This window comes from Carassius carassius, chromosome 41, assembly GCF_963082965.1.
Source record: "Carassius carassius chromosome 41, fCarCar2.1, whole genome shotgun sequence".
NCBI lineage: Eukaryota > Metazoa > Chordata > Actinopteri > Cypriniformes > Cyprinidae > Carassius > Carassius carassius.
The window spans coordinates 27944428-27963961 of record NC_081795.1 but is presented as its reverse complement, the minus strand read 5'-3'; the positions used below and the strand labels follow the sequence as shown (position 1 = coordinate 27963961).

The 19534-nt window shown below is 40.2% G+C and overlaps 3 protein-coding genes across 8 annotated transcripts in view; all 3 read right to left on the bottom strand.

Annotated features, from left to right (window-relative positions):
• Nucleotides 1-2908, bottom strand: part of LOC132123461 (T-box transcription factor TBX1) — a 7888-nt gene extending 4980 nt beyond the window's left edge. The window contains exons 1-4 of the mRNA XM_059534080.1: nt 2003-2908; nt 1619-1778; nt 1185-1286; nt 259-430 (exon numbers count right to left, since the gene is read on the bottom strand). Of these exons, the coding sequence (XP_059390063.1) occupies nt 259-430; nt 1185-1286; nt 1619-1778; nt 2003-2012 (444 nt within the window). The 5' untranslated portion in view covers nt 2013-2908. The remainder of the gene's footprint in view (nt 1-258; nt 431-1184; nt 1287-1618; nt 1779-2002) is intronic.
• A 356-nt stretch (nt 2909-3264) lies between these two features.
• Nucleotides 3265-5374, bottom strand: LOC132123137 (apolipoprotein A-I-2-like). Its single transcript, XM_059533690.1, has 4 exons — nt 5269-5374; nt 4736-4782; nt 4202-4346; nt 3265-3973 (listed from the first exon to the last, which is right to left on the bottom strand). Exons 2-4 carry the CDS (start codon nt 4776-4778, stop codon nt 3388-3390), a joined length of 774 nt encoding a protein of 257 aa, XP_059389673.1. The 5' UTR covers nt 4779-4782; nt 5269-5374; the 3' UTR covers nt 3265-3387.
• Nucleotides 5375-17997: 12623 nt separating this feature from the next.
• LOC132123136 (septin-4) overlaps nt 17998-19534 on the bottom strand; it is a 39307-nt gene continuing 37770 nt past the window's right edge. For all 6 annotated transcript variants that reach the window (XM_059533685.1, XM_059533688.1, XM_059533686.1 and 3 more), the window contains one exon: nt 17998-18594. In XM_059533685.1, the coding sequence (XP_059389668.1) occupies nt 18526-18594 (69 nt within the window). In that variant the 3' untranslated portion in view covers nt 17998-18525. The remainder of the gene's footprint in view (nt 18595-19534) is intronic.

Sequence of the window (19534 nt, the reverse complement as noted above, 5' to 3'; positions counted from 1 at the left end):
ACACAGGTATTACAAGGAGAGGGTGACTTATGAGGACATAACCCATGTCCCTATTTTTCAAAACACTTACAAATCATACAGAATGAGTTTTTTTTTGAGAAAGTAAAAATGGTGTAGGGCCATAGAATATACAGTTTGTACAGTATAAAAACCATTACGCCTATGGGATTCACAAAAACAAAAATGGGTGTGTGTGTGTGTGGGGGGGGGGGTGCATGTGAGAGAGTGTGTGAGTGTGTAAGTGTGTGTGTGACTTACATGGCCGTTGTCGTCCAGCAGGTTGTTGGTGAGTTTGAGGCGGTCGAATGAGACGGTCTGTTTGACCCACTGCGCTCCTCGTGCGGGAGAGTCCGGGTGGAAGTGCACTCGTCCCGGAGCAGCTATATCTCCACGTCCAGCCACCATCCACGAGGAGCTGTGGAAAGCGTACCTGCACACAGGAACATCAAGAGCCTCAAAAACATGCCTGCTCTCAAATCAAGAAAGGAGCAGTTCTTTCAGCTGGGGCATGCAAGAAGTCTGTGCAATAAAATGGCAAATATTCTAATTAGTTTCTATAAATGTATTAAAAACTCAATTCTGTTGCTTTTATAGAGTTTACATCATCATGATAAACATACATCAATACACTGACTGGACAATACAAGACATTTCATTCAGGATACAGTAAAGGCAGACAAGAGTAGTTAACTGTGAAACTACATCAACATTAGTTTAGCATAATGTAATCATCTTTGTCAATTATATCAAATAATGTTGTTAAAATCCACAACCATAATATTATGAGGGGTGTAAATAAGTTTATGGATTGTGCCATAAGATCTGAGTTTGTATTGTTTTAGTGTCCTGTTTTGGCATCAGAATAGGATGTTTTTACTGTCTAGGTAAAAACAATATTGGTAACACTTTAGTTTAGGGACCAATTGTCACTATTAATAAGTTGATTATTATCAAGCACATTACTAGCACATTGGTTATTTATTAGTACTTATAATGCACATATTAATGTCTCCTTCTGAATGACCATATTCTACATCCTTAATAACAAACTCTTAGTTAATAGTGATAATTGGTCCTTAAAATAAAGTGTGACCAAACCATTTAAACAAAGCATCTTTTGTTGGCTCTTCACCAAAATTAAAATCATTATAAATGTTCAGAAGCCATTTTTTCTGATCTGATACCTGTATCGTTTGTCATCGACAGGAATAAAGTCCAACAGGAGAACATATTCTGCAGCAGGGTCCATGCCTGAAATATGTACTTGAAATGTAGGAAACATCCTTCTGTATGAAAACAAACAACCCCAGTCAATAGATGCAGGTCACAGACTTATCATAATGCAAATACTACTACTACTAACAGTTTAGTAGTGGTATAATCACTAGCATTGCTCAGATCCCTAACCTCAACCCCTGAGGTTCTGTGTGTGACTCCTGCAGCGTTTGTGAGGCTCTTTGGCTTGGGTTCGCAAACAGTGTTTAAACAACCGCCAAGAACTTTAAAACCCCCACAACAGTGTCAGTACTCACTCGTTCTTCAGACTCTGTAAACATGGCATTGCTAACATAATGCTACCAAGAGACTGTATTAGCAAAGGTGTGATATCTGGTGCAACCTTCCAGCTTTGGTCACAATCATCTCAGTGCCCAGCTGGTCGAACTGCCGCCACAGGCTCTGCATTTCCAGCTGAACTCGGACGCTGGCCACTTCTGGAGCTTTACTGCAGGTCCGGCCATCATCTGGAGAACACGGCAGGCCCGCAGACCACTCTGACACTGCGAATACACCAGCATCAGATCAGATATTCACTATCCTGGCCAAGACGCCTTTAATTGTTTGTTTGGGTGATTTGTTCATAACATGAAAACTGCAGGCAACTTTCTTATTGTGATGTAAAACTTCAAGTAATTTTTTTTGTTTACCATTTTTCTGAAATTCTTTGAAAGCCAATTTTAATATTTCACAAGTCGAATGCTTTTCAAGTAAATTTAAATGTTACCGTTGATCATTGCTGCTGTCGTCAGTCCTGGTCCTGGTCCTGGTCCTCACTCCATGCGTCTGAGCCTCACCACGGATCAGTCCAGCCTTTATATAATCCCACAGATCTAATATGCAGGATTTCTGCACCTCATTCATATCACTCTCTCACAGCCCATGACCCACGATGCCCACAAACGTACTCTGTGTTACACTCAAGTATTTGTTAATTACATATACATCAGCCAGCTTTATTGACTGTGGACAGAAGAACCAGCGATTGATCTCCAGCACTCAACAAACAGCTAATTGGACTTTTACCACCATTGTTCTGAAGAAAAACGCTTATAAGGACCTTTGAACCAGGATTACTCTCTCACCGAGACTGAGCACTGCGGTCCTGACAGGCCGTGAAGACGGATCTGTTAATAATCGCACGTGCACATTTATGAAGCTTTTCCACAATGCTGAACCACATGCTCTTCTTATGACATTCTTGTGTTGTCCCATAGGAAGGAAAAATCATATAAAATGAGTATATCACAGTTGTTCCTCATGATCATGTTTTTACCAAAAACCAATTCTGACCTTATTCTTGGATTTCAATGCAAATCAAGGCACAGGAGAATGGTTCTGAAAATGGGTTATCACCTTTAACTTGTCAATATGCCGTGGCCTGAACAGCACACCACTGTGTTTCTCATTAATATGTTCAGAGGAATATTATGGTCTGGTGTTGACAGGGTCTGTCCTGGGGGCAGTAATATGGCCACCACATCCATCTTGCCCTGTTATTAATCAGTAACAGATCACTAGAGCAGGATCTATTGATTACTGCTGACACATTTATGTAATCAACTCATTAATCAGATCTAAAGCGTAGAAGCCTGCATACTCTGTTCAGTTTGATCAAGTTTTTTTAATTGACCATGACTACAAAATTATAATTGCCTCATTGATACATTTGAATAAAAAAATCTGATTATTTTATTGTGCAAAGTAATACATATATATATATATTAGGACTTGGTGTTTATGAATTTGTGTGTTTACATATAATTTCTCAAAACATCCTTTAAAAAGACACATTTAGACATTGAAGAAATAGTATGAAAGTTTTTATTTGTATTATTTTATTTCATTGAACATTGAAAATCAGTTAAAAAAGCAGCTTAACAAAGGAATTTTGCTAGGCGTTTCTGAAGGAACAGGTCTCAGTGTGTTTTATTAGTAGTTGAGTTAAAGTGAGTGTCAGAAGTGCATGTGAGCGTGTGTGAGTGTGTGTGTGTGTGTGTGTGTGTGTGTGTGCTTCAGTTAAGCTCTGAGAAAAGCTTTCTGGATGACGATGTTTCAGGTGTTGGTACTCTAGGAAGAAGGGAGGGTGAGATGGTCTAAAAAAGTGTTGGTTTATGCCTTGCTCATAGCCTTTTGGACGGCTGCAATGATACCATCGAAGTGAGGCTTCACCTCCGCGCCCAACTCTTCCATCTTTTTCCTCAGTTCTCCAGATTTGACGCTCTGGCGGAAGTCCTGGGCTCCCTTCTCCATCTGCTCCCTGTAATCCTGGATGTAGGGCTCCAGCAGTGTCTTCAAGGCCTGGATGTGCTCTGCCACCTTCTCACGCACAGCCTCCAAGATGGGCATCAGCTTGGACTTGGTCTCCTCCCAGTTGGTTTCGATCTTCGCCTTCAAGCTCTTGACCAGAGGCTCCAGCTTGGTCCTCATCTCCTCCATGAACTTTTGCTGCATGGTCAGGTAGTCCTCGATGAAAGGCTTCAGCTCGTCTCTGTACTCCTCGAAGTGCTTCTGCAGCACCTGCCTCAGCTCCTCACGCATGGGCTCGATCTTCTTGCGGAGCTCCTCCGCGTCCTTGGCCAGCTTCTCACGTGTGTCTTTAGTGGCCTCCAGCACCTGGCCACCAACAGGGCCGATGGCTTGCAAGCCGCCCAGAAGGTGGCCATGGAGGTTGTCCACAGACTGGCCCAGGAACTCCCTAAACAGGACGAGGATTCAGGTTAGCTGTCACTGGAATAGTTGACATTATTCTACACCTTCTTAAGATGCAATGTGGCAAATTACTTAAACTTACTTAAAGCATGAATTCAAAATGTGACTCTAAAGCCATTTCTAGTCCAATAAAAGAAGTAAAACTGTGTTTGAGCTGATCCCTGATACAGGCACTCTATCCAGACCAGTATGTGTTGTCTTTGTGCTTTCTTACTTGTAGTCTGCGAACTCGGTGCCGTCGAGGTGAGTGAGGGTCTTGTGTGCCGACTGCTTCATCTGATCAGCGTACACCTGGAGCGCAGACTTCACATGGTCCAGCTGCGACGGCGGTTCGTCCTGAAGGAAGCGGGCCTGGCATCCTGAGCAAACCACACAGATTCAGATTCAGTCTGGAGCGAGGGAGTCAGTCAGAGTTAGGTCAGGGTTTGACTGTTAACTACTTAGTCACTATTGTTCTCTGGTTTCTCAGTAAAAAAAATATCTAAACATCCTTTTGATCATTTAAATTAAACGTTAAATTGTGAGATATCAGAAAATGTTTATTTTAGCAAGAACCTCTTAAAACCAGAATAATTACTAGAAGGTTTAGGAACTAGATATGTACCTGTATTCTTTGAAAACAAGACTTAATTTCTCATAAACAAAAAAGTAACTTAACAAAATGTATCTTGTTTTAAATTTTAAACGGGAAAACAACACAAAAATGCTGATTAAGAAATGGATGTTTGGAGTGAAGGTCTTTATGTACCTGCCAGCAAAACAGCGAGGGCAAGGACTACGAACCTCATCATGGATCTGGGTCAGAAAGAACAAACAATCATTCAGATGTTGTTAATCACAATCAACACAAAGGGCATTTGTACTCAGAGGGAAAGCTGACACTGGGAGAGTTCACCCTCCAGCACATGTTAGCCTATTAGACTAGACTCTAACTCATCCCAGATTAGACAGAGTTACAGAGGCTTCAGAAGCAGATTAGCTCTCATCCCTGGATTAACGTGGTCAGATTGGTGTGGACCTGGAGAACGCAGCAGACGTCAGTCAGGAAGCTGAGGAGCTACAATGACTGATCACAGTTCATCAGTAAGGGCTCATCATTAGACTACAAATCAAAATGATTACTTTTGGTACTTTGAACAATAAGGATAAACTACCAAAATTTAGAACACAGATCGCTGTTACATGTATAATTTGATAAAGAATGTTTTTTCTGCTAGCGGTTGTTTCCAGAAGAAGCTCTATCCTGAGTGTCGCTGTGAGGTCCGAGGCCGGGCTGCTTACCTGTTACTGTAGCTGGTCTGGGAAGAGACTGAAGGACAGGGCCAGGGACGGCTCTTTTATAGGGCGAGCGAGAGGGAGGGGGCTCGAACCTCAACCCCTCACCTCCCCACCGCAGAGCTCAAAGGTTCCCCGTCGAGGGAGGACACATCAGCGCAGGCATAGTTCACATATAAACCTGATCAGCACCTCATAAACACATGCAAGTCACATCCGCATTTAACATTTCTGTCAGTTACACAAGTCAACAATGTACAGTTGCAATCTTAAGGAGTTATTGCCATCAAATCTCACCCTTAAATATGACTTTTGTCAATATTGGTTAATTCAGTCTTATTAAGTAATGTTTTTGACATGGATAAATCCAGTTCGTTTAGATTTTGTCTCATGAGGCACATTTTTAGGTGCCCTGACTTATAATTTGTTCTTTTACACGCACACATATATATTTATATATTTATTTATATATATCTTTATAAAAATGTTCAACTTCAATAGTGAGCATGTGGAAACCATTCCATCACTATCAAGTCTTTCAATAACACATTTGTGACTTATTCTGGAAACAGCTGCATCTGTGTGCTACACATGTCCTCATGATCGCTGTGTAATTGACAGGATGCTGAACTTTGCTACATGATTTAATCACATTGTTCTTGGAAAATATTACACAAATGTAAATAATGACATTTAGCAAAGCTTAATTATCTGTTTTTGCCCTGACCTTTAACCCCATTACATTCAACCACAGAACATGCTGAATGTAGCAGGATTGGAGCAAACATGTTTTTAGTTTGTTTTTTTTGTACGACACTACCACAGGTAATGTATTCTTAATCAGATTACAGGTCCTTCTAAAAAAATTAGCATATTGTGATAAAGTTCATTATTTTCCATAATGTAATGATAAAAATTAAACTTTCATATATTTTAGATTCATTGCACACCAACTGAAATATTTCAGGTCTTTTATTGTTTTAATACTGATGATTTTGGCATACAGCTCATGAAAACCCAAAATGCCTGTCTCAAAAAATTTGCATATTTCATCCGACCAATAAAAGAAAAGTGTTTTTAATACAAAAAAAGTCAACCTTCAAATAATTATGTTCAGTTATGCACTCAATACTTGGTGGGGAATCCTTTTGCAGAAATGACTGCTTCAATGCGGCGTGGCATGGAGGCAATCAGCCTGTGGCACTGCTGAGGTGTTATGGAGGCCCAGGATGCTTCGATAGCGGCCTTAAGCTCATCCAGAGTGTTGGGTCTTGCGTCTCTCAACTTTCTCTTCACAATATCCCACAGATTCTCTATGGGGTTCAGGTCAGGAGAGTTGGCAGGCCAATTGAGCACAGTAATACCATGGTCAGTAAACCATTTACCAGTGGTTTTGGCACTGTGAGAAGGTGCCAGGTCGTGCTGAAAAATGAAATCTTCATCTCCATAAAGCTTTTCAGCAGATGGAAGCATGAAGTGCTCCAAAATCTCCTGATAGCTAGCTGCATTGACCCTGCCCTTGATAAAACACAGTGGACCAACACCAGCAGCTGACATGGCACCCCAGACCATCACTGACTGTGGGTACTTGACACAGGACTTCAGGCATTTTGGCATTTCCTTCTCCCCAGTCTTCCTCCAGACTCTGGCACCTTGATTTCCAAATGACATGCACTATTTGTCCAAAAGTACAGTGCTGCTTCTCTGTAGCCCAGTTCTGGCGCTTCTGCCGCTGTTTCTGATTCAAAAGTGGCTTGACTTGGGGAATACGGCACCTATAGCCCATTTCCTGCACACGCCTGTGCACGGTGGCTCTGGATGTTTCTACTCCAGACTCAGTCCACTGCTTCCGCAGATCCCCCAAGGTCTGGAATCGGTCTTTCTCCACAATCTTCCTCAGGGTCCGGTCACCTCTTTTCGTTGTGCAGCGTTTTTTGCCACACTTTTTCCTTCCCACAGACTTCCCACTGAGGTGCCTTGATACAGCACTCTGGGAACAGCCTGTTCGTTCAGAAATTTCTTTCTGTGTCTTACCCTCTCGCTTGAGGGTGTCAATGATGGCCTTCTGGTCAGCAGTCTTACCCATGATTGCGGTTTTGAGTAATGATCCAGGCTGGGAGTTTTTAAAAGCCTCAGGAATGTTTTGCAGGTGTTTAGAGTTAATTAGTTGATTCAGATGATTAGGTTAATAGCTCGTTTAGAGAACCTTTTCATGATATGCTAATTTTTTGAAATAGGAATTTGGGGTTTTCATGAGCTGTATGCCAAAATCATCAGTATTAAAACAATAAAAGACCTGAAATATTTCAGTTGGTGTGCAATGAATCTAAAATATATGAAAGTTTAATTTTTATCATTACATTATGGAAAATAATGAACTTTATCACAATATGCTAATTTTTTGAGAAGGACCTGTATATTTGTAGTCTGGAATAGGTACTGATTAATTCAAATAATTTTTGTTATTACAAAAACTAAATGTTAGGGGCATGTGTTGTTACAGCTTTGCTTTGTTTAGTCTGGGGTGTGAAGAGCTGATTACTTGAACATTTATCAGTGAAGTTGTGCATGCATAAAACAGGTTCCTACGAATTACAATTATGTAAAACAGAATTTTTTTTAAAAATTGTTTTAAAACATTGCTGCTTAGGGTTGGAATGCAGTTTTGCTGGATTTACTACTGTAAATCAATACATCTTCAGAGCTCCTGTGTGTAACACACACACACACACACACACACACACACACACACTTGTTCAGAGCTGAGTCTGTGTCTTGTGAGTGATCTCACCTCCTGTGGAGATTCTTCTGAGGCCAATAGCTCAGACACACACATGGGACTCACGAGGAGAGAGGAGAATAGGTCATTAACATTTCTTCAGGCACATGCCATCTGTTTGCCTTTGTCTTGTTTTCAGAGAGACAAGATTAAACCCTATAAAATGAAAATCAGAGGAAAAAATCCCAACGGGTTGATCATTTGTGCACATCAGCTCAACTGAGTAGGAGTTTAAGTAAACGAATCAAGCAAACACAGAGTGTAATCTGTTCAGTGGAAAATCAATGTGTGTCTGTGGCTTCTCCTTGTAGGGGTCAGGACTTATTTGACTGTCCTCACTGATAAGGCTCTGTGTGTCGCAATCGTTCCTAGTAAACACTGTCTATATGACAAGAGCAGGAGCCTGCCAGCCGCTGGACGGGTCAAGGGACAGCCGAGGTCAAGGGTCAGCCAGGGCCCTGCTGCTGGTCAACCAGAGAGAGTGATTCAGGAACTCAACAGCATCAGACTAATGGCAGCAAAACAGACAATGGACAGTTTCGTCCCGATGTTACACTAAAATTATATATATATATATATACAGTACAGACCAAAAGTTTGGACACACCTTCTCATTCAAAGAGTTTTCTTTATTTTCATGACTATGAAAATTGTAGAGTCACACTGAAGGCATCAAGGGCTATTTGAGCAAGAAGGAGAGTGATGGGGTGCTGCGCCAGATGACCTGGCCTCCACAGTCACCGGACCTGAACCCAATCCAGATGGTTTAGGGGTGAGCTGGACCGCAGACAGAAGGCAAAAGGGCCAACAAGTGCTAAGCATCTCTAGGGGAACTCCTTCAAGACTGTTGGAAGACCATTTCAGGTGACTACCTCTTGAAGCTCATCAAGAGAATGCCAAGAGTGTGCAAAGCAGGAATCAAAGCAAAAGGTGGCTACTTTGAAGAACCTAGAATATGACATATTTTCAGTTGTTTCACACTTTTTTGTTACGTATATAATTCCATATATAATTCCACATGTGTTAATTCATAGTTTTGATGCCTTCAGTGTGAATCTACAATTTTCATAGTCATGAAAATAAAGAAAACTCTTTGAATGAGAAGGTGTGTCCAAACTTTTGGTCTGTACTGTATGTATATGTATATATGTATATATATATATATATATATATATATATATATATATATATATATATATATACATAAAATATTCAATTTCTCATTAATGCAATTATCTTATCAACCAATCACATGGCAGTTGCTTCAATGCATTTAGGGGTGTGGTCCTGGTCAAGACAATCGTCTGAACTCCAAACTGAATGTCAGAATGGGAACGAAAGGTGATTTAAGCACGTGGCATGGTTGTTGGGGTGCTTTCACAACTGCCTCATTTAGTTCGTTTGAATCTTACCAGAGTTCATTTCCCCCTTTGGTGCGGTTCGTTTGGGCAGGTGTGAAAGCAGCAATCGCACTCGGGTGCGCACCAAATGCGGACCAAACAAGCGTACCGAGACCTGCTTGAAAAGGTGGTCTCGGTACACTTTCAAACGAACTCTGAAGTGGTTCGTTTTTTGGTGAGAACGTGATCCGACCTCGAACAGACCCAACTGCAAAAAGTACTGATCATTTTTGGACTAAACCAGCTGCTGTAGTCAGCTGCGCTGTGCATTATGGGATGAGGAAGTGTTTGTTGACAGTTTGCACTTTAGCATGGCAGCTTGTGGACAAACTTGAAGTAGTGAGGAGGTGCAGAGCCTTAGAAATTTGGTCTGATGACCATGAGCATGTCAGAGTTAAGAAGAATTAATGCACGCCTCCGCTTGAAGTTACGAGTGATGCCCGCTCGCCGTTTGCAGTGCATTAGAACGTTGTTTTCAAGCCGGATCCGCGCTTCATTATAGAAATTTATTGTTTGCATATTGTGGTACAAACAATGTAATAGATTATGGCCAGGGAAAAAACCAACCCGTGCAGTCGTCTCTCCATAGTTGTGTTGTCTCCGTGTTGTTTGCTGGCTTTCCCTCTTATTTTGGAATATTCCCACACGTAAATTCTGACCAATCGTCGCTGTTGGACCTGCGGGTGTCGCTGTTGGACAGTGTTTTCTCTACTTCCTGTTGGCCTTCTGTAGCAAATTGTAGCTCCGTGTAGCTGTTTTTATTTAATTTTTTCTCTAGAATCTTTATCTTACTATCACTCTCTGTTTTTTAAAGTGGTAAAATATAACTTAATTCACACCATATTTCTGATATTATCGATCAATCTTATCAGATTAACTTTGATCGTTCACTTTTATTTTATATCCGTGAGTGCAGTACACCTGCAAAGCGTTAGCACTCGTTAGCTTGTCATTAGCTTTTTCATTCGAACCTATCGCTGTTTTCTTTTCTCCTCTCGCTCCAGTTTTTCACAAGTTCATCAAACAACCGCAGTAAGAATATTTCATCAAGCACGGTGAGTAATGGCTTCTCCTGTCATTGTTACTTGCACCTCTTGCCACATGTACAGTTTATCTATCTCTGTCGCTGATGAGGGATTCACATGTGATAAATGCAGGGAAATAGTTAGACTGACAGAGAAGATTTCAGAATTAGAGACACGCATCCAAACTTTAATTGAGGACAGTAAGAATGTTAGGGCTCTAGATACGGCTTTGGATGCGTCTAGCTCAGGGATTCCTGTACATTGTTCGGTTCCGGAAACAGAGCCCCTGCAGCAGGGCAACTGGGTGACGGTGAGGCAGCGTAGTCGTGGGTCAAAACACCGCTCTTCTGTTCCGATCAAAACATTAAACAGGTTCTCCCCACTCAGTGATGCACACACTGAGAAACCTGATGAAAGTGCTCTAGTTATTGGTGATTCTATTGTACGGAACGTGAATATAGAGACACCAGCCACCATAGTCAAATGTTTACCGGGAGCCAGAGCGCCTGACATCTTGGCAAATTTAAAAGTGCTGGCTAATGCTAAACGTAAATACAGTAAGATTGTTATTCATGCCGGCGCTAATGATGTTCGACTTCGCCAGTCGGATATCACTAAAAATAACATTAAAGAGGTGTGTGAACTTGCAAGCACGATGTCAGACACTGTAATATGCTCTGGTCCCCTCCCTGCTTACCGTGGTGACGAGATGCATAGCAGATTGTCATCACTCAATGGCTGGATGTCTAAGTGGTGCCCACAGAATAACATAGGTTTCATAGACAATTGGACGAGCTTTTGGGGCAGACCTGACCTGTTTAAAAGAGATGGTCTTCATCCCTCCTGGGGTGGCTCCACTCTTCTCTTTAGAAATATGGCAAATAGTCTTAGTGTTTATACTTGACTAACTGGGGCCCAGGTCAGGAAGCAGACAGACTGGCTAAACCGACCGTCTGCTAGCTGCCTCCCGTCACAGAGGTCAGTTAATTCTCAGCACATAGAGACTTTTTCACCTAGATATCACACTATAGAGACTGTGTCTGTTCCCCGAACTAGAAAAAACAAAAAACGTCCAAACCAAGTTAAGATTAATAATTTAATTGAGGTTCAACAAATAAAAAACAGAAGCAATATGGATAAACAAATGATAAAGCTTGGCTTATTGAATATCAGATCCCTTTCTACGAAAACACTTTTTGTAAATAATATGATCACTGATCATAATATAGATGTACTCTGTTTGACAGAAACGTGGCTAAAACCTGATGATTACATTATTTTAAATGAGTCCACCCCCCAAGATTACTGTTATAAACATGAGCCGCGTCTAAAAGGCAAAGGTGGAGGTGTTGCTTCAATTTATAACAACGTTTTCAGGATTTCTCAGAGGGCAGGCTTCAAGTATAACTCATTTCAAGTAATGCTGCTTCATTTAACATTATCCAGAGAAACAAATGTTTATGATAAATCCCCTGTTATGTTTGTACTGGCTACTGTATACAGGCCACCAGGGCACCATACAGACTTTATTAAAGAGTTTGGTGATTTTACATCCGAGTTAGTTCTGGCTGCAGATAAAGTTTTAATAGTTGGTGATTTTAATATCCATGTTGATAATGAAAAATATGCATTGGGATCAGCATTTATAGACATTCTGAACTCTATTGGTGTTAGACAACACGTTTCAGGACCTACTCATTGTCGAAATCATACTCTAGATTTAATACTGTCACATGGAATTGATGTTGATGGTGTTGAAATTATTCAGCCAAGTGATGATATCTCAGATCATTATTTAGTTCTGTGCAAACTTCATATAGCCAAAATTGTAAATTCTACTTCTTGTTACAAGTATGGAAGAACCATCACTTCTAACACAAAAGACTGCTTTTTAAGTTATCTTCCTGATGTAACCAAATTCCTTAGCATATCCAAAACCTCAGAACAACTTGATGATGTAACAGAAACTATGGACTCTCTCTTTTCTAGCACTTTAAATCAAGCTGCTCCTTTACGCTTAAGGAAGGTTAAGGAAAACAGTTTGACACCATGGTATAATGAGCATACTCGCACCCTAAAGAGAGCAGCCCGAAAAATGGAGCGCAGCTGGAGGAAAACAAAACTAGAGGTATTTCGTATTGTTTGGCGGGAAAGTAACATATCCTACAGAAAAGCATTAAAAACTGCTAGATCCGATTACTTTTCTTCTCTTTTAGAAGAAAACAAACATAACCCCAGGTATTTATTCAATACAGTGGCTAAATTAACGAAAAATAAAGCCTCAACAAGTGTTGACATTTCCCAACACCACAGCAGTAATGACTTTATGAACTACTTTACTTCTAAAATCGATACTATTAGAGATAAAATTGCAACCATTCAGCCATCAGCTACAGTATCACATCACACAGTGCACTATGGACCCCCTGAGGAACAGTTCCACTCATTCTCTACCATAGGAGAGGAAGAATTGTATAAACTTGTTAAATCATCTAAACCAACAACATGTATGTTAGACCCTATACCATCTAAGCTCCTAAAAGAGGTGCTTCCAGAAGTCATAGATCCTCTTCTGACTATTATTAATTCCTCATTGTCATTAGGACATGTCCCCAAAACCTTCAAACTGGCTGTTATTAAGCCTCTCATCAAAAAAACACAACTTGACCCCAAAGAACTAGTTACTTATAGAGCAATCTCGAATCTCCCTTTTCTGTCCAAGATACTAGAAAAGGTGGTATCCTCAAAATTATATTCCTTCTTAGAGAAAAATGGTATATGTGAGGATTTCCAGTCAGAATTTAGACCGTATCATAGTACTGACACTGCTCTCCTTAGAGTTACAAATGATCTGCTCTTATCATCTGATCATGGGTGTATCTCTCTATTAGTTTTATTGGATCTTAGTGCTGCGTTTGACACAATTGACCACAACATTTTTTTTCTTTTGCATAGACTTGAACACTTTGTTGGCATCAGTGGAAGTGCATTAGCATGGTTTAAATCGTACTTATATGACCGCCATCAGTTTGTAGCAGTGAATGAAGATGTATCCTATCGATCACAAGTGCAGTATGGAGTACCTCAAGGCTCAGTACTAGGGCCGCTACTCTTCACGCTTTATATGTTACCCTTGGGAGATATAATCAGGAAACATGGTGTTAGCTTTCACTGTTATGCTGATGATACTCAGCTCTATATTTCTTCGCAGCCCGGTGAAACACACCAATTTGAAAAACTAATGGATTGCATAGTCGATATAAAAAACTGGATGACGAGTAATTTCTTACTGCTAAATTCTGAAAAACAGAGGTGTTAATTATAGGACCTAAAAACTCCGCTTGTAATAACCTAGAACACTGTCTAAGACTTGATGGTTGCTCTGTCAATTCTTCGTCATCAGTTAGGAACCTAGGTGTGCTATTTGATCGCAATCTTTCCTTAGAAAGCCACGTTTCTAGCATTTGTAAAACTGCATTTTTCCATCTCAAAAATATATCTAAATTACGGCCTATGCTCTCAATGTCAAATGCAGAAATGTTAATCCATGCATTTATGACCTCAAGGTTAGATTATTGTAATGCTTTATTGGGTGGTTGTTCTGCACGCTTAGTAAACAAACTACAGCTAGTCCAAAATGCAGCAGCAAGAGTTCTTACTAGAACCAGGAAGTATGACCATATTAGCCCGGTCCTGTCAACACTGCACTGGCTCCCTATCAAGCATCGTATAGATTTTAAAATATTGCTTATTACTTATAAAGCCCTTAATGGTTTAGCACCTCAGTATTTGAATGAGCTCCTTTTACATTATAATCCTCTACGTCCGCTATGTTCTCAAAACTCAGGCAATTTGATAATACCTAGAATATCAAAATCAACTGCGGGCGGCAGATCCTTTTCCTATTTGGCGCCTAAACTCTGGAATAACCTATCTAACATTGTTCGGGAGGCAGACACACTCTTGCAGTTTAAATCTAGATTAAAGACCCATCTCTTTAACCTGGCATACACATAACATAGTAATGTGCTTTTATTATCCAAATCCGTTAAAGGATTTTTAGGCTGCATTAATTAAACCGGAACCGGAAACACTTCCCATAACACCCTATGTACTTGCTACATCATTAGAAGAATGGCATCTACGCTAATATTTGTCTGTTTCTCTCTTATTCCGAGGTCACCGTGGCCACCAGATCCAGTCTGTGTCCAGATCAGAGGGTCACTGCAGTCACCCGGATCCAGTACGTATCCAGACCAGATGCTGGATCAGCACCTAGAAAGGACCTCTACTGCCCTGAAAGACAGCGGAGACCAGGACAACTAGAGCCCCAGATACAGATCCCCTGTAAAGACCTTGTTTCTCCCAAAAAAACAAAAAAACTTTGTTTCTCCCAAAGTTTTTTTTTCTCCATTCTGTCACCGATGGAGTTTCGGTTCCTTGCCGCTGTTGCCTCTGGCTTGCTTAGTTGGGGACACTTCATCTACAGCAATATCGTTGACTTGATTGCAAATAAATGCACAGACACTATTTAACTGAACAGAGATGACATAACTGAATCCAATGATGAACTGCCTTTAACTATCATTTTGCATTATTGACACTGTTTTCCTAATGAATGTTGTTCAGTTGCTTTGACGCAATGTATTTTGTTTAAAGCGCTATATAAATAAAGGTGACTTTGACTTTTGACTTTGACCAATCGAAAAGCAGTTTAGGAAATACGTCGTGGCCAATGAGTGATGTGGATGTTGTCATGTGACTGAATTGTGGTTCATTTCAACTGGTTCGGACCAAAGCAATCAGTGTGGTGTGAAAAGGAACCAAAAAATGCTACAATGTATAATTGTTTGCCCTTGGTTCGGACCAAAAGAATTTGGCATAAACAGAATGAGAACATGGATCCATCATGCCTTGTTACCACTGTGCAGTCTGGTGGTGTAATGGTGTGGGGGGTGTTTTCTTGGCACACTTTAGGCCCCTTAGTGCCAATTGGGCATGGTTTAAATGCCACGGCCTACCTGAGCATTGTTTCTGACCATGTCCATCCCTTTATGACCACCATGTACCCATCCTCTGATGGCTATTTCCAGCAGGATAATGCACCATGTCACAAAGCTCGAATCATTTCAGATTGGTTTCTTGAACATGAAAATGAGTTCACTGTACTAAAATGGTCCCCACAGTCACCAGATCTCAACCCAATAGAGCATCTTTGGGATGTGGTGGAGCGGGAGCTTCGTGCCCTGGATGTGTCACTGAAAGTAAAGCACAAATGTTTGTGTTGTTTGTCAATGTGATGGTGATCCTGAGCTGTGTGGAGAGTGATGAAGATGAAGTGTGTTTCTGTGATCTTTACGAGCGCTCTAACACTCATTCTCTCATTTTTCTGTACACTCTTAAACATAAAGCTGCTTCAAGATGCCATAGAAGAACATTTTTGTCTAAATGGTTCCATGAAGAACCTTTAACACCTGATTATAAAAAGGTAAGAAAGAGATGGTTCTTTAAAGAACCTTTGACTGAATGGTTCTTCTATGGCGTCGCTGTGAAGAACATTATGAAGCACCTTTATTTTTCAGAGTGTAAGTAACACTGCACAAATATTAGAGGTAAAATGGCTACATTTGAGCCAATCGGTCAGTGTCATGGCTGTGAACAGCATATTTGCTGTGATATTTCAGACTTTGGGTTGCTGTTTTATGTGGTTTTATTCCTCACAGAAGTTGCAGTTTTTCTGTTCGGTGGGTTAAGGTTCACATTTAGATGTCAGTCAGTTTATGGTGTCATCATCACGAGAAAGATGTTATTAAAGGAGTGACACAGCTCGTCTGGAGCAGATGTGTGTCAGGAGCTGCATCTGTGTTCACCACAAGAACACTTACATGACTGATCCATTACAAACTAATAATTATGTCCTTTTTTATAAAGACATTATGTCCTTGTCTATTAATGCACATTTTCAAGCGTTGAAGATCCAGATAATCGTGGGTTGAGTGAAGTATGCTCTGTGTAATGATTGTTCTCTCTCATCTGAAACGTTCATTATTGCAATGCTCTATTATAGGCACATTTGAGCGTTCGCTAAATGCAGTAGAAATGGGGGAATAGTGCTGTTTTTTTGCTAATAAAGGGTCAAATTAGGATCATTACAAAACACTGCTCTTTCACCTCATCCACCCCCAGAAACAGCAGCCGGCGCTCGCGGTGAAGCAGGTGAAAGGCCAGAGTAAAGAGTTCCTGACAGTTCTGTGCTGCCAGAACATGTTCAGTCGTGTGCAGTCAACTTACTAGCCATCATTAACATGATTTGCTGCCTGGTTGCAAATGCATCTGCAAGTTTGAATGAATTAAATTAAATTAAATTAAAGCAAACACACAATTTCAAGTGTTCCTATCTGTCCAAAGGGATGCATTGATTGTTAGGATCATGTGTTCAAGGCTCACTGGGGTTACATTTGCTTTCACAAACAGACGCCCACCTGCGCTGATGAAGCTTGGCTGTTTGTCCGTGCTGAGATCTCAAAGCTCTGCAGAGTTCATATCAATAACACAGCAATAATTCAGCTCTTTACCGACGACAGCAGAGAGGATGTGGACGCTGAAGCCACAAGATCTCAAACCCTGGGAGACAGTTTGGACACAAGTCTTCTTGTGCCGTCGCTGTTGAAAACAATCATCCATACACCTTCTAGAGTAACACTACACACATATGCATGAACAAATACACACAGAAATATGGTAATATACTACTTCTAATAGCTCTAGTTATTCCATCTTTATCAATCTTTGAAAAAAGTAATGTATTTGTTTTAAAGCTCTAATACAGTTTCATTATTTGAAACAAATATAAATATGATCCTTATAGCTAGAGTCTGCAATCATTATAACAGTTTTATGAAATATCCTTTTAAAAATGTTGAAATGAGTACAACAACAACAACAATATACTCCATAGTGAATGTGTTTATTCACCCCACAGTCTTCTCCGTTTCACCAATATTACAAAAGCAAATATAAAGCATGTGGGAGAAATAGCATTTTAATAGTGTGGACAGTGATTCCACGTCTGGATCCCGGACACTGAACATCAGAAACGGCTCAGGACACACTCACACACGAGCGTCTCCAGGAGAAATCAGACACCAGTTAGCTGTGTTAACAAAAATATCTCTCTACTGTACTTCATTTCTCCATTAAGAAAATAAGAGTTGTTTTTTTTTACTTTCTAAAATAAGCTTTTGCAGTTTTGTATAGAAACACAGACTAAACCAAAGACGTACATTACAGCCAATGCAATTAATAAACATACAAAATAAAGTTACACATTGTTAAAAAACTTAAATAAATCCATTGTATCTATCCTATGATATCAAGCAATTCTAAAACAGTCCTGGGGTAGAAACATGCTGGACAATGAACAGAGCGGTCCAAGGGCCTTCACACAACGAGAGTCTGCTTCAGATTTACACGAGGACATCCAAACATTTGATTAACAGAACAGAGTCAAGCTGAATCACCATTCAGTTCCTCGAGGAACCTCTCAGTCATCCTTCCACTATAAAGAATGGTTTGTGCATTGACAACGCTCCTCAGATTCTGATCAACATGTCTGAGTTATATTTCAACCCAAAACTCTCTCTATTTAGATATAAAGAGTAATATATATATTGTTAAACACAATACATATATTTGAAACATTGTAACACACCGTAACCCAATGTTACAGTAAGAGAATCATAATTAACAATAATAACAATCACAATGATCAAAAATAAATAAATAAATACAAAATTAAATCATTTATATGTAACGTATATATGCACTGCAGTGAGTTTCAGTGTTTATTTATTTTATATTTCCTTCTAATTTGGGATTTGGTCATTTGGTTATTCATTATAAAGTATCAGAATGCAGAAACAGTTCATGTTTAGTCTTGGGACGGGGTTATGATGATATTTGGGGGTGAAATGTGACCCAGACATGTCTGAGTGGATGTCTTCTGACGGCCGGCTCCCTCACTCAGGTGATACCGTGGTATTTCTCAGATGTAAGCAGGTTAATACGCCTCTCTCTGTGTGTGCATCTGCTCCTGGATCTTCTGCAGCATCTCCTGCATCCGCCTCAGCTGCAACAAGAACAGAAACACAGTTAAACACACAACACAGAGCAGATCGATCAATACTGAGCAGCCGGGAGAAACACAGTCATGTGAGCTAATAATCACCAGAGCTCAGAGATCAGTGCATGCTGGGAATCAATGGTGCTGTTGTGTAATGGACCACATTGATGCTGTCTGTCAAGCACGAAACACGAACGCAAACGTGCACGGATTCATGTCAGTGATGCACTAAATATCTATTATTCTTTGTGTTAGATTGAACCTGAATGTCAACATTTCCTGACTAGTATTAATGTAAAAACTAGAGTAGTGCTGCACACTGGGGACTGAATCATTCACTGTCAGTCATATTTCCACTCATGTCACAGTTATCTCATGTCTTCATCTCAAGACATTTATCGGGTTTTCATCTCGATCATGTTCTGTTTCGTGTGATACGCTATTATGGTTGTGTAAAGAGCTCCACAAACCTGGAGCGATTCAAAGCGAACTCAACTGTGCAGTAGAAGAAGCTTCAGAATGATCAATGCATCAGAACGTCCACAGTGCTCGTGTATGAGTCAAATCATCAATCACTGGGGTTTAGAAGACTTTAATCACACACTGATTCCAGTGCAAGAAATCCATAACAGATAACCACTTCAAACAAAAGCCTTCATGCATTTTTTTTTCATTCTACAGTAACTGCATCATCATTTTAAAACATCTTTAAGCTACTAATCTTAACAAAATAAATACACAATGAGTAAGTAAACGCTCCATTCTTGAAACAAGCACAAAGCCTTCCAGGTTGTAAGATGTTCAAGACTTTTATTGATTTTTTTCTCAAGTGTTTTATAAGTATGTTATATTGATGTAAATCCTGTCTTATTGTGCTTCATTTCTTTATGTTGATTGTACAGCACTATGGTTCAACATCTGTTGATCTTAAACTTGCCTAAACTTG